Here is a 15,352-nt window from a genome sequence, read left to right on the forward strand (position 1 = left end):
TTACTAGTTACTTTATTTCAAAAGTAACTCAGTTACTAACTCAGTTACTTAAACCAAAAAGTAATGCGTTACTGTGAAAAGTAACTATTTAGTTACTTATATATTTTATTTTTTATTTTTTTAAGGCCCCATTTAATGCCCTTTTAGCCTTCATTTTAGTACTGTTATTGCACTGGAGAATAATACAATCTGTTGATCAACTTGACATGCATTTGCATCACTGAACTCTGCTAAGCAATGTGCTCTACATACAACACACAAAGACAAAGATATGTTTCAAAGGGCCAATTTATTTCAGGCCAGAACAAATTGACAAAACTATTTTAAATAGCTGCAACTTAACATACATAAGTAACAAACAGCATAATAACAACATAGCTGTAAAACAAGAAAGGCACACACTACATACATAAAGCCTAACCAGGCGTTTTCTCAAGGAATTCTGAAATAAAATCATGTCTGAAGCCCAGAACACTCTACACATTTCCCCACTTAGTTTAGAGAAAAGGAAATATTAGCCTGGCCCACTAGTATCCCTCTTTAGGTTTGTGAACTTTATAGTCTAAACATTTAGAGTGATGTGATAATCAAACACTCTAAAAGTTTAAAATGAAAGAGTATATAAGAGAATTGACAGAGTGTGTGTACTTTCAGTGTGCAGTGCCTCATTAAAATCCAGCCGCTGTTGGAGGTGAAGTGTGTGTCTCTTTACTAGCTTCGTCGAAGCATGTTGTTTTTGTCGCTGTTTCAGCATATTTGAAACTTACATTCAACTAAAATGTTCTTTTCTTTGTGGTCGATAAAAGAAACGTACTGAAAATATCTCCATTTTAAGAAACTCGGCTTCGGGGTTCGCCATGACGTCTTGATAGTAGACACAGACACGCCCCCTCCCACACACACACACTCACACACACACACGTACACATAGACAGCGCGCGGCGCGCCTCTTTTTTGTCGCCTCTTCAGCAGCGCTGCAACACTCAGATCTTCTCAGTTTCTAGCCGATACTACATAAAAAATAACGCAAAATAACGCAGTAACGCATCATGTAGTAACGGTAACGGAGTTACTCAATATAAAAAATAACGCGTTAGATTACTAGTTACCGCCGATAGTAACGGCGTTACAGTAACGCGTTACTTTGTAACGCGTTAGTCCCAACACTGTTAATAACATGTGTAGTTTCCTAATGAAGCCTTAGCTTGACGCTCCTCTACTTTCTCCTGCTCCCGCTTGCTGCGGCAACAACGAACAAAACTCCAGACGCTCCTCTTCGTTTTGTATCGTTTACTTGTCAACTTAATCCTTAAAAAACGTACAACAATAACGATGTGGGAAAAAATGAATGGCAAAATGATGCGAGTTTGTTACCGTAAAAAAAAAAAGAGTAAGAAAAAGTAAGAGTAAGGTCAAAAAAACTGTGTGGCTCGATTCCACCATATCTGACTGCCATTACCCACAATACATTGTGTATAGAGATGTCCGATAATCAATGCTTTAAAATGTAATATCGGAAATTATCGGTATCGTTTTTTTTTTTTTTTTGTTTTTTTTTAAATAAATCAACATAAAAAACACAAGATGCACTTAAAATTAGTGCTCCAACCCAAAAAACCTCCCTCCTCATTCACACAAAAGGGTTGTTTCTTTCTGTTATTAATATTCTGGTTCCTACATTATATATCAATATATATCAATACAGTCTGCAAGGGATACAGTCCGTAAGCACACATGATTGTGCGTGCTGCTGGTCCACTAATAGTACTAACCTTTAACCGTTAATTTTACTCATTTTCATTAATTACTAGTTTCTATGTAACTGTTTTTATATTGTTTTACTTTCTTTTTTATTCAAGAAAATGTTTTTAATTTATTTATCTTATTTTATCAATTTTTTTAAAAAGAACCTTATCTTCACCATACCTGGTTGTCCAAATTAGGCATAATAATGTGTTAATTCCACGACTGCATATATTGGTATCGATTGATATCGGTATCGGTAATTAAAGAGTTGGACAATATCGGAATATCGGCAAAAAGCCATTATACATCCCTAATTGTGTCCAAACCTTATTACCACACAGATCCTTCCACCATATATGCAATTAAGCAGTTACGTAATCCTCACTGTATTAAAGCAGTATAAAATAGTACATCATCAAATTATTCCGACAAATATAATAATTACAAATAAAAAGTGTACCTTATAATTATTCTAAGCATGTAATATATATACATTTTTGTATTATGCAAATAAAGTAAATAGTCCCATTTTGGCTGAATAAACATAAAGCACCTTCCATAAAATGTAAATTAACTTAAACATCATTTAGGCTCCTACACCATGGTTGCTGTAGATTCATTTTAATTAATCATTTGCACTCAATATTAAGGGTGTTTCATTTTGCATTAGCAGCAAGAGTCAACAGAGAAGGGAATATGCATACAGTACAGGCCAAAAGTTTGGATACGCCTTCTGATGCAATTCATTTTCATGACTATTTACATTGTAGATTGTCACTGAAGGCATCAAAACTATGAATGAACACGTGGAGTTATGTACTTAACAAAAAAAGGTGAAATAACTGAAAACATGTTTTATATTCTAGTTTCTTCAAAATAGCCACCCTTTGCTCCGATTACTGTTTTGCACACTCTTGGCATTCTCTCGATGAGCTTCAAGAGGGTTTTCACTTCACAGGTGTCATAGTTTTGATGCCTTCAGTGACAATCTACAATGTAAATAGTCATGAAAATAAAGAAAACGCATTGAAATGAGAAGGTGTGTCCTAACTTTTGGCCTGTACTGTATACTGTATGCATGTATTGTGTTTATTAAACACCTTTGAAATCATGTTCATGTTGACAAAAAAAGGTCAGTATATCTAAGCAAACATTTATCCACACTCTTGTGCACCTGATACTCAGTTTTTGTTATTATTTAGGTATTTTAAAGGGGAACATTATCACAATTTCAGAAGGGTTAAAACCATTAAAAATCAGTTCCCAGTGGCTTATTTTATTTTTCGAAGTTTTTTTCAAAATTTTACCCATCACGCAATATCCCTAAAAAAAGCTTCAAAGTGCCTGATTTTAACCATCGTTATATACACCCGTCCATTTTCCTGTGACGTCACATAGTGATGCCAATACAAACAAACATGGCGGATAGAACAGTAAGCTATAGCGACATTAGCTCGGATTCAGACTCGGATTTCAGCGGCTTAAGCGATTCAACAGATTACGAATGTATTGAAACGGATGGTTGTAGTGTGGAGGCAGGTAGCGAAAACGAAATTGAAGAAGAAACTGAAGCTATTGAGCCATATCGGTTTGAACCGTATGCAAGCGAAACCGACGAAAACGACACGACAGAGAAAGCGAGGACGAATTCGGCGATCGCCTTCTAACCAACGATTGGTATGTGTTTGTTTGGCATTAAAGGAAACTAACAACTATGAACTAGGTTTACAGCATATGAAATACATTTGGCAACAACATGCACTTTGAGAGTGCAGAAAGCCCATTTCAGGCGCGCTAAGAACATATATTTTTCCACGATTTCAGCACTCAGGTTAACCATACCTAAATAGACACAAAATACTGCATTACACAAGACTACCCGAATGTACTTGAATGATTGAAAAAAAGAAATGTTTTTAAGCTAAATTATTGTTAAACACAGTTTATGTATAATAATTTACGTAAAACCGCGAGTAATGAATAAAGTTTTCATCAATTAATATATTCTGTAGACATACCCTCATCCGCTCTCTTTTCCTGAAAGCTGATCTGTCCAGTTTTGGAGTTGATGTCAGCATCTGCTTTGAGTGTCGCAGGATATCCACACATTCTTGCCATCTCTGTCGTAGCATAGCTTTCGTCGGTAAAGTGTGCGGAACAAACCACTGACCATTTCGTCGGCTTTCCCCGCAGCCTCGTATTTTGAACAAATTTCGTCCAATTTCTTGCCACTTTCGCATCTTTGAGCCACTGGTGCAACTTGAATCCGTCCCTGTTCGTGTTGTTACACCCTCCGACAACACACCGACGAAAGTGAGAAAATGGCGGATTGCTTCCCGATGTGACGTCATCGCTCCGAGAGCGAATAATAGAAAGGCGTTTAATTCGCCAAAATTCACCCATTTAGAGTTCAGAAATCGGTTAAAAAAACACATGGTCTTTTTTCTGCAACATCAAGGTATATATTGATGCTTACATAGGTCTGGTGATAATGTTCCCCTTTAAGAAGGCACATTTCCTTCTTGCAGAGTGTCCACAATACTTAATGACTGTTTTGTCATGTTTTTTTTTTTTGTACTCAAATTTCCAATGGAAAGGGCCAATTTCCTGTTTAGCATGTTTCATTTTGACTTGTTTACTTGTGCAGCCAGTCACTACCAGATCAACTGCATATTTGTGCACACGCGAGAGTACCACCACTTAGACCAGGGGTTGGCAACCTTTACCACTCAAAGAGCCATTTTGACCCGTGTTACAAATTAAAGAAAACAATGGGAGCCACAAAACTTTTTTGAAATTTAAAATGAAATAACACTGCATATAAAGTTTTTTTTTGCTTTGTGCTATGTATAAACAAACTATTATGGGTTACATTTATGAAATCAATGAACGACTGCAGAGAAAATGAAATAAAATTTCTGCACGCAACAAAACGTTTTTAACTCCCATGAATTAATTTACGTGGACCCCGACTTAAACAAGTTGAAAAACGTATTCGGGTGTTACCATTTAGTGGTCAATTGTACGGAATATGTACTGTACTGTGCAATCTACTAATAATTAGCCCGGAAGAGTTTGGGCTGCAAGGGATTCTGGGTATTTGTTCTGTTGTGTTTATGTTGTGTTACGGTGCGGATGTTCTCCCGAAATGTGTTTGTCATTCATGTTTGGTGTGGGTTCACAGTGGGGCGCATATTTGTAACAGTGTTAAAGTTGTTTATATCGCCACCCTCAGTGTGACCTGGATGAGTGTTGATCAAGTATGCCTTGCAGTCACTTACCTGTGTATGCAGAAGCCGCATACAACTTTTGACTGGGCCGGCATGCAGTTAGTATGGTGAAAAAGCGGACGCGACGACAGGTCGTAGAGGACGCTAAAGGCAGAGCCATCACGGCACGCCCTCAATATCGTTGTATGGGTGAAAATCTGAGAATGGTTGCCCCGGGAGATTTCCGGGAGAGGCACTGAAATTCGGGAGTCTCCCGGAAAAATCGTGAGGGTTGGCAGGTATGCAGCTGAGCCGCATCAGACTGATCAAAGAGCCGCATGCGGCTCCAGAGCCGCGGGTTGCCGACCCCTGACTTAGACGAACTGCGTTGCCAGAGACAATTCTGCGTCATTCTGCCTTAACACACCCACTTATTGACCCGATGTAGGTTACCTGAAAGACCTCCAGCTGCTCCAGCGTCACCTCCTGACTTTCGCCGTGCTCTCGGGGCAGATGAATGGCCTTCAGCACCAAGCCAGAGTCTGCGACGGTTGAAAGTGCAAACTTTTAAAAGCATCCTAAGCGTAAACATGTGGAGTAGGCAGGAGGTTCAGTGTACCCGTGCCGATAAACAGGACGTCGTAAGTGCTGTCCACGGCTTCCACTCTGTCCACCAGCAGTTTGGTGAACTTGTAGTGAACGCCCACTCTGACAAGGAGGGGGCGCTCTCCCAGGGGAAGCACATTTTCCTGAATAAAAAAAAAGAAAAAAAAGTGTTGCACTTTAGTTTGAAATAGGCTAAAGTGTATCAGAGTTAGGGCCTGATTTACTAAGATCTAAATACCTTGTGCTAAACAGCGTGTGTGATCTATAAAATAGCGTGTACTATTAGTAAGCATGTTGCGTACGATGTACTATGACTGTGTGCAATTGAAAAAGGGCACAGACCGCATTATTTAAATGGAGATTTTGAGTGTACTATATGGAGCTTCACCAAAGAGACACCATTATTTACTGTCATTTTGTCAAGCTCCTCACCAGTGGTGTTTTGCTGTTTTCAAAAAAGCAGGAGACATGTACCACTTTTTATGGGCATTTTAGCAGCAGTCGTGCAGCGCACTTTTTTTAAATTTTATTTTTTACCACTGAATGTGCATGAAAGGGAGGCTGCACTTTCTCTACAGAATCTCCTCTCTGGTCAACAAAAGCACAATGAAGGTTCTAGCGGGAACTCTCGTTCAACCCTTTTTCGACTACGCATGCACCTCCTGGTACCCTAGCACCTCCAAAACCCTCAAATCTAGACTCCAAACATCCCAGAACAAGCTAGTCAGATTACTTCGAGACCTCCACCCCAGATCCCACCTCACTCCTACCCACTTCTCCAAAGTGGGCTGGCTCAGGGTGGAGGACAGAGTAACACAACTTGCACTGAGCCTAGTCTATAAAATCCGCTACACCTCCCTGATACCGAAGTACATGTCAAACTACTTCCTTAACGTAAATGACCGCCATAACCACGTTAAACCCAGATTCCGATCTAACAAAGGTCTTAACTCATTCTCCTTCTATGCCACATCAATATGGAATGCACTCCCAACAGATGTAAAAGAAAGGGCATCTCTATCCTCCTTCAAAACCACACTAAAAGAACACCTCCAGGCAACTTCAACCCTAAACTAACACCCTCCCCCTTCCACATCCCACCTCCCCGGATTGTAAATAACCAAAGGTAAATAATCAAATGTATTTCTAATGTTTTACTTGTTCTTATGCTATCTGAACTCACTATGTTCTCTGCTCGCTGTACATATCCTACCAAGTCAGACCTACACTGTTTCAATGTCCATTTCTCTGATGATGCAATTGTTCATGACTGAAGTGCTGATATCAACCAAACCCTCCTCATCCCACCCCCTGGATTGTAAATAATGTAAATAACTCAATGTATATACTCTGATGATTAACTTGTGTGATGACTGTATTATGATGATAGTATATATTTGTACCATCATTGAATACAAATAAAAGCCGGCTCTAAAAATTAATTTAAAAAAGTTTTTAAATGGCCTCCTCATGAATAAAAAACAAATCCTTCTCATATATTACTCTCTACCTATGTACAGGAATCATGGCGAGCGATGATGTGACTGCCACGGGGGCCAATGCGAACGCGCCGTGACGATGAGGTCGTTTGCTGTTAAAAGTGTTAAAAATCTTAGTTACATTGCAGGATCCCAGACATACCATGATTATGCACCGTATATTTATATTTTTTTATTACCACTGTGAAATGATTTTTTTTTTTTTTATAACAACAAGTTGAAAAACTTATTCGGGTGTTACCATTTAGTGGTCAATTGTACGGAATATGTACTGAACTGTGCAATCTACTAATAAAAGTTTCTATCAATCAATCAATGCTCAAAAACGCAAAACATGCATACTTCAAGAAGTTATTATCATATAGGATAAACAGTACAGGCCAAAGGTTTGGCCACACCTTCTCTTTCAATGTTTTCTTTTAATTTTCATTAGGGATGTCCGATAATATCGGCCTGTATCGGCCGATAAATGTGTTAAAATGTAATATCGGAAATTATCGGTATCGGTTTTTTTAATGATCAGTATCGTTTTTTTGTTTTGTTTTGTTTTATTAAATCAACATAAAAACACAAGATACACTTACAATTAGTGCACCAACCCCAAAAACCTCCCTCCCCCATTTACACTCATTCACACAAAAGGGTTGTTTCTTTCTGTTATTAATATTCTGGTTCCTACATTATATATCAATATATATCAATACAGTCTGCAAGGGATACAGTCCGTAAGCACACATGATTGGTCCACTAATAGTACTAACCTTTAACAGTTAATTTTACTCATTTTCATTAATTACTAGTTTCTATGTAACTGTTTTTATATTGTTTTACTTTCTTTTTTATTCAGGAAAATGTTTTTAATTTATTGACCTTTTTTTTTTTTTTTTTTAAGTACCTTATCTTCACCATACCTGGTTGTCCAAATTAGGCATAATAATGCGTTAATTCCACGACTGCATATATCGGTTGCTATCGGTATTGATTGATATTGGTATCGGTAATTAAAGAGTTGGACAATATCGGAATATCGGATATCAACAAAAAGCCATTATCGGACATCCCTAATTTTCGTGACTATTTCGTCACTGAAGGCATCAAAGCTATGAATGAACACATGTGGAGTTATGTACTTCACAAAAAAAGGTGAAATAACTGAAAACATGTTTTATATTCTAGTTTCTTCAAAATAGCCACCCTTTGCTCTGATTACTGTTTTGCACACTTCGCATTCTCTCGATGAGCTTCAAGAGGTAGTCACCTGAAAGGGTTTTCACTTCACAGGTGTCATAGTTTTGATGCCTTCAGTGACAATCTACAATGTAAATAGTCATGAAAATTAAGAAAACGCATTGAAATGAGAAGGTGTGTCCAAACTTTTGGCCTGTACTGTATGTTGGTAATTTATATTCTGTGTAAAAAAAACAAACGTCATTAAAAAAGTTTCAATGACACCAAAACGCATCTATTGAACTTGTTTTAGTCAGCCCCTTAAGTAATCCAGCAGCAATGAGATTATAAAAGGATGTTGCTAAATAGACGATGTATCTAATATTTTTAATTTTTTTACCGTCCAAATATGTTGAAACCTGCACGTTTTGATTGAAACTTTTATTAGTAGATTGCACAGTGAAGTACATATTCCGTACAATTGACCACTAAATGGTAACACCCCAATAAGTTTTTCAACTTAAAGTTTAAGTCGGGGTCCACTTAAATTGATTCATGATACAGATATATACTATCATCATAATACAGTCATCACACAAGATAATCATCAGAGTATATACATTGAATTATTTACATTATTTACTAGGGATGTCCGATAATGGCTTTTTGCCGATATCCGATATTGTCCAACTCTTTAATTACCGATACCGATATCAATCGATACCGATACCAACCGATATATGCAGTCGTGGAATTAACACATTATTATGCCTAATTTGGACAACCAGGTATGGTGAAGATAAGGTACTGTTTAAAAAAATTAATAAAATAAGATAAATAAATTAAAAACATTTTCTTGAATAAAAAAGAAAGTAAAACAATATAAAAACAGTTACATAGAAACTGGTAATGAATGAAAATGAGTAAAATTAACTGTTAAAGGTTAGTACTATTAGTGGACCAGCAGCACGCACAATCATGTGTGCTTACGGACTGTATCCCTTGCAGACTGTATTGATATATATTGATATATAATGTAGGAACCAGAATATTAATAACAGAAAGAAACAATACTTTTGTGGGGGAGGGAGGTTTTTTGGGTTGGTGCACTAATTGTAAGTGTATCTTGTGTTTTTTATGTTGATTTAATAAAAAAAATAAAAATAAAAAAATTGAAAAATAAAAAACGATACCGATAATAAAAAAAAACGATAACGATAATTCCCGATATTACATTTTAACGCATTTATCGGCCGATAATATTGGCAGGCCGATATTATCGGACATCTCTATTATTTACAATGTAGGATGGAGGATTCTCTGTCCATGATGTGCCTTTGCAGCACGAGCACGGAGTCGGTTTGTGCGTGCTTGTCCAACATGCAAAATAAAATGCAAAACAGTGCTCCCAAAGTGGTGAGTGCTGAGTGACGATAAATCACAATGCGCGTGCTGTATAAAATATTTGCATTTCCACCTCCGAATATTGTGGGCGTTTCGATGGTCAGCATATATTTTGCATATTAATGAAGACAAGGGACGCAAAATGAGTTGCACGCCTTATTCTGCTCACTTAAGAGCATACTTGCCAACCCTCCCGAATTTTCCGGGAGACTCCCGAAATACAGCGCCTCACACGAAAACCTCCCGGGACAAATATTCTCCCGAAAATCTCCCGATTTTCAGCCGGAGCTGGAGGCCACGCCCCCTCCAGCTCCATGTGGACCTGAGTGAGGACAGCCTTTTTTCAGACGGGAGGACAACAGGGTGGCTAAATCATCCAGACTAGAGATAAATTGTATTATTATGTTTATCTTACCTAAAAGTAAATATATTTATTAATTAAAAAACATAAATAAAATAAAATCAATTTTTACTATATTTTGCTAAAAACATCAAAATTAATTGTATTTTTATTTGTATTTTTTCTGACTCCTTATTACATCCAGCCATAGAATTATACATTAAAATAAACATATTTGAAAGAATTAATTTTAAATTATCATAATAATTCATTTAAAATGACCATATTTAATTATTAAAATAATTGCTTGTTTATCAACAACTTTAGCATTTTATTCATTACATTTTGAAGCTCTCAGAAGCCATGTTATGTTATATTCATGTTATATTTATGCAAGTTTGAAGTATCAATGATCTAAACACAGTTTTGTTTGCATATTTTCAGGATGTAGATATATATATATATATTAGAGATGCGCGGATAGGCAATTATTTAATCCGCAACCGCATCACAAAAGTCGTCAACCATCCGCATCCACCCAAACTAACATTTAATCAAAACCGCACCCGCCCGTTGTTATATATCTAATATAGACGATGCAAGGCATTAGTGAGGTTATAAAGCTTTTGCCTGTTAAAGAAAGGAGACTGATCCAATGTAGCAGAGACATTCAATGCGTGTCACGCTGTCACGGCCCAGACGCACACTAGTGCGCAATCATCTGGAAGCCGCGCTGAGCGCACCTCCAAGCGCGTCTCGCGCCACTCAAACTGCTGCAGGCGGCTGCGTTCTATCTTGTTTTAACATCCTGTGGCACTCTTCTGGGATCACGGCGGACGAAACTGCTCATGCTCAGGGTGTTTGTGGAGGTTCGGGGTTTTGCACAAATGTGATGCACCATGTTAGATGTCCCGGTTTTGTGACTGTCGTAGACATAAACAGCGTCGCAGGTCTTGCAAATCACGTAGCCAGCATTACTATCATCCTGATTTACAACCTCATAAAAACGAGTCCACGCTGAACTTTTCTGGCCTTTTTTTCCCCTGGTCTTTAGTATTCCCTTTTTTAGTTTGTCGCGTACCACGTTTGCTGCCGGCGTTGCCATCTTTTTTTTTTTTCTTCTTCTGTTGTGGCGTGCTGCAGGTGCCTGATGATGAATAATTGCCTGTTTCAAAGAGTGCTGCTCGTTTTTCGTATGTGGGTAACAACATTTAACTATGTATATATATTTCCGAATTGGTTTAACTGCTACCCGCCTGAATCTATTTAAAATCTAATTTTTTTTAATTTCAACCGCCCGACCCGCGGATAAAATCTTTTTTTTTTTTATTTCAACCGCCCGACCCGCGGATAATCCGCGGACTCCGCGGTTGTGTCCGCAAACCGTGCATCTCTACCGTGCGGACCTGAGTGAGGACAGCCTTTTTTCAGATGGGAGGACAACAGGGTGACAAGAACTAAATCATCCAGACTAGAGATAAATTGTATTATTATGTTTATCTTACCTAAAAATAAATATATTTATTAATTAAAAAAAAAAAAAAAAAAATCTATTTTTACTATATTTTGCTAAAAACATCAAAATTAATTGTATTTTTATTTGTATTTTTTCTGACTCCTTATTACATCCAGCCATAGAATTATACATTAAAATAAACATATTTGAAATAATTAATTTTAAATTATCATAATAATTCATTTAAAATTACCATATTTAATTATTAAAATAATTGCTTGTTTATCAACAACTTTAGCATTTTATTCACTACATTTTGAAGCTCTCAGAAGCCAAGTTATGTTATATTCATGTTATATTTATGCAAGTTTGAAGTATCAATTATCCAAACACAGTTTTGTTTGCATATTTTCAGGATGTAGATTATATATATATATATATATCCATCCATCCATCCATCCATTTTCTACCGCTTATTCCCTTTTGGGGTCGCGGGGGGCGCTGGAGCCTATCTCAGCTACAATCGGGCGGAAGGCGGGGTACACCCTGGACAAGTCGCCACCTCATCGCAGGGCCAACACAGATAGACAGACAACATTCACACACTAGGGCCAATTTAGTGTTGCCAATCAACCTATCCCCAGGTGCATGTCTTTGGAGGTGGGAGGAAGCCGGAGTACCCGGAGGGAACCCACGCAGTCACGGGGAGGACATGCAAACTCCACACAGAAAGATCCCGAGCCCGGGATTGAACCCAAGACTACTCAGGACCTTCGTATTGTGAGGCAGATGCACTAACCTCTCTGCCACCGTGCTGCCCTATGTATATATGTATATATATATATATATATATATATATATATATATATATATATATATATATATATATATATATATATATATATATATGTATGAAATACTTGACTTGGTGAATTCTAGCTGTCAATATACTCCTACCCTCTTAACCACGCCCCGCCCCACCCCCGACAACGCCCCCACGCCCCACCCCCCGAAATCAGAGGTCTCAAGGTTGGCAAGTATGCTTAAGAGACGCAATCCACATTGCACACGTTTAGTAGATCAGCTTTGGGTGTGTTATTAATTTTGCATATGTTTTTACTATATTTTGCTAAAAACATCAAAATTAATTGTATTTTTATTTGCATTTTTTCTGACTCCTTATTACATCCAGCCATATAATTATACCGGTACATTAAAATAAACATATTTGAAATAATTAATTTTAAATTATCATAATAATTCATTTAAAATGACCATATTTAATTATTAAAATAATTGCTTGTTTATCAACAACTTTAGCATTTTATTCATTACATGTTGAAGCTCTCAGAAGCCAAGTTATGTTATATTCATGTTATATTTATGCAAGTTTGAAGTATCAATTATCTAAACACAGTTTTGTTTGCATATTTTCAGGATGTAGATATATATATATATATATATATATATATGTATACATATATATATGAAATACTTGACTTGGTGAATTCTAGCTGTCAATATACTCCTCCCCTCTTAACCACGCCCCCCAACCACGCCCCGCCCCACCCCCACGCCCCACCCCCCCACCTCCCGAAATCAGAGGTCTCAAGGTTGGCAAGTATGCTTAAGAGACGCAATCCACATTGCACACGTTTAGTAGATCAGCTTTGGGTGTGCTATTAATTTTGCATATGTTTTAGTACAGGCAAACCTTTAGTAAATCAGGCCTTTAGTGCATTTAAGTAAAACATGATGAGAACCTCTAGCAGCGGGTGAGTCCTGCTAAAGAAGATGACATCATCAGGATACTCCCTGGTGGAGCTGTAGCTTCCATATGTGCTGCTGGGACACTGCGGGGGGAAAAAAAAAAAAAAAAAGATAGGTCACAGAGTCACATTTATTACTACTATGGTTACATTCTACTATTCTCCTTTGCCAAGAAGCCATTGTTTTTGTCTTTGTGTGTGGTATAAAACTATGTAAACACTATTAAACAAATTATGGTTAGATTTTGTGGACTACAAGTACCCAAGGAACAATAGAAACTGCTGAGGCCAAATCTTGGTTTATTACATGCAATCTGCAAAAACCAAGCTGCATCGAATCTAAATACTGTAACCACAACAATGGAGAAGAAGAATATTTTTATGCATGTATCTCTCGGGGATGTGGATGCCAGCCACAGTAAGGAGACCGATTTAATCCAAACGGAGACTGAGGGCATGAAGAAAAGGTACCAAGCGGCAAACTGGAGATTGTGGAGTACGTTACACTGCCACGTTTAAAACTAAGGTGCAGCAACAAGGTGAGCTAATGTTAGCCTGTGTTTATTTTGGTCATTTCTTAAAGGGGAACATTATCACAATTTCAGAAGGGTTAAAACCATTACAAATCAGTTCCCAGTGGCTTATTTTATTTTTCGAAGTTTTTTAAAATTTTTTACCCATCACGCAATATCCCTAAAAAAAGCTTCAAAGTGCCTGATTTTAACCATCGTTATAAACACCCGTCCATTTTCCTGTGACGTCACATAGTGATGCCAACACAAACAAACATGGCGCATAGAACAGCAAGCTATAGCGACATTAGCTTGGATTCAGACTCGGATTTCAGCGGCTTAAGCGATTCAACAGATTACGCATGTATTGAAACGGATGGTTGTAGTGTGGAGGCAGGTAGCGAAAACGAAATTGAAGAAGAAACTGAAGCTATTGAGCCATATCGGTTTGAACCGTATGCAAGCGAAACGGACGAAAACGACACGACAGCCAGCCACACGGGAGAAAGCGAGGACGAACTCGGCGATCGCCTTCTGACCAACGATTGGTATGTGTTTGTTTGGCATTAAAGGAAACTAACAGCTATGAACTAGGTTTACAGCATATGAAATACATTTGGCAACAACATGCACTTTGAGAGTGCAGACAGCCCAGTTTTCATCAATTAATATATTCTGTAGACATACCCTCATCTGCTCTCTTTTCCTGAAAGCTGATCTGTCCAGTTTTGGAGTTGATATCAGTAGGCCAGGGAAGCTAGGGTCGATATGGGGTTTAGCTCGCTCGTCTGCGGTAACAAACTGCCGCCATTGCTTGCCGTGCTACCGAGGACCTTTGTCCCTGAATTGCTCACACACTCCGGCAGATTCAATGGGGGTCTGGCGGCAGATTTCTTTTGACTTTATCGTTGGAAATGCATCTGCTTTAAATGTCGCAGGATATCCACACATTCTTGCCATCTCTGTCGAAGCATAGCTTTCGTCGGTAAAGTGTGCGGAACAAACGTCCAATTTCTTGCCACTTTCGCATCTTTGGGCCACTGGTGCAACTTGAATCCGTCCCTGTTCGTGTTGTTACACCCTCCGACAACACACCGACGAGGCATGATGTCTCCAAGGTACGGAAAACAGTCGAAAAAACGGAAAATAACAGAGCTGATTTGACTCGGTGTTTGAGAAAATGGCGGATTGCTCCGAGAGCGAATATTAGAAAGGCGTTTAATTCGCCAAAATTCACCCATTTAGAGTTCGGAAATCGGTTAAAAAAATATATGGTCTTTTTTCTGCAACATCAAGGTATATATTGACGCTTACATAGGTCTGGTGATAATGTTCCCCTTTAACATGACTTGACATTTGTTTGACCAGCGCTGGTTTACATGCCCGATCCGAACCTTGGCTGATCGGATACTAGAAATAGTTCTTTTTAAGATGTATAGCAAGTTGTTGTGAGCTGGGAAAAAGAAAAGGATATTAGTGGCTTTACAATACAAAGTAATAGATACATTATAAGCCCCAAAAAATACTGTATTGCTTGTGCTTCTTAAACAGAACCTATCAAAGTGGGATATTGTCTCAACTACGTGCAACTTGCTGTATTGACTTCAGTGCCAGTACAGTTTACACATAAAAGAAAAAAAGACT

The 15,352-nt window shown here is 38.0% G+C and overlaps 1 protein-coding gene and 1 long non-coding RNA gene across 2 annotated transcripts in view; one reads left to right on the plus strand and one right to left on the minus strand.

Moving 5' to 3' along the window:
• The window catches only part of LOC133615792 (uncharacterized), a 517,593-nt gene that overhangs the window by 186,530 nt on the left and 315,711 nt on the right, over positions 1 to 15,352 (plus strand). The gene's annotated exons all lie outside the window — the stretch shown is intronic.
• The window catches only part of sema3h (sema domain, immunoglobulin domain (Ig), short basic domain, secreted, (semaphorin) 3H), a 229,400-nt gene that overhangs the window by 13,420 nt on the left and 200,628 nt on the right, over positions 1 to 15,352 (minus strand). Inside the window, exons 13-15 of the mRNA XM_061974468.1 lie at positions 13,191 to 13,280; positions 5,575 to 5,704; positions 5,409 to 5,497 (exon numbers count right to left, since the gene is read on the minus strand). Coding sequence (XP_061830452.1) covers positions 5,409 to 5,497; positions 5,575 to 5,704; positions 13,191 to 13,280 — 309 coding nt within the window. The remainder of the gene's footprint in view (positions 1 to 5,408; positions 5,498 to 5,574; positions 5,705 to 13,190; positions 13,281 to 15,352) is intronic.

Source organism: Nerophis lumbriciformis, linkage group LG01 (genome assembly GCF_033978685.3).
Source record: "Nerophis lumbriciformis linkage group LG01, RoL_Nlum_v2.1, whole genome shotgun sequence".
Taxonomy (NCBI): Eukaryota; Metazoa; Chordata; class Actinopteri; order Syngnathiformes; family Syngnathidae; genus Nerophis; species Nerophis lumbriciformis.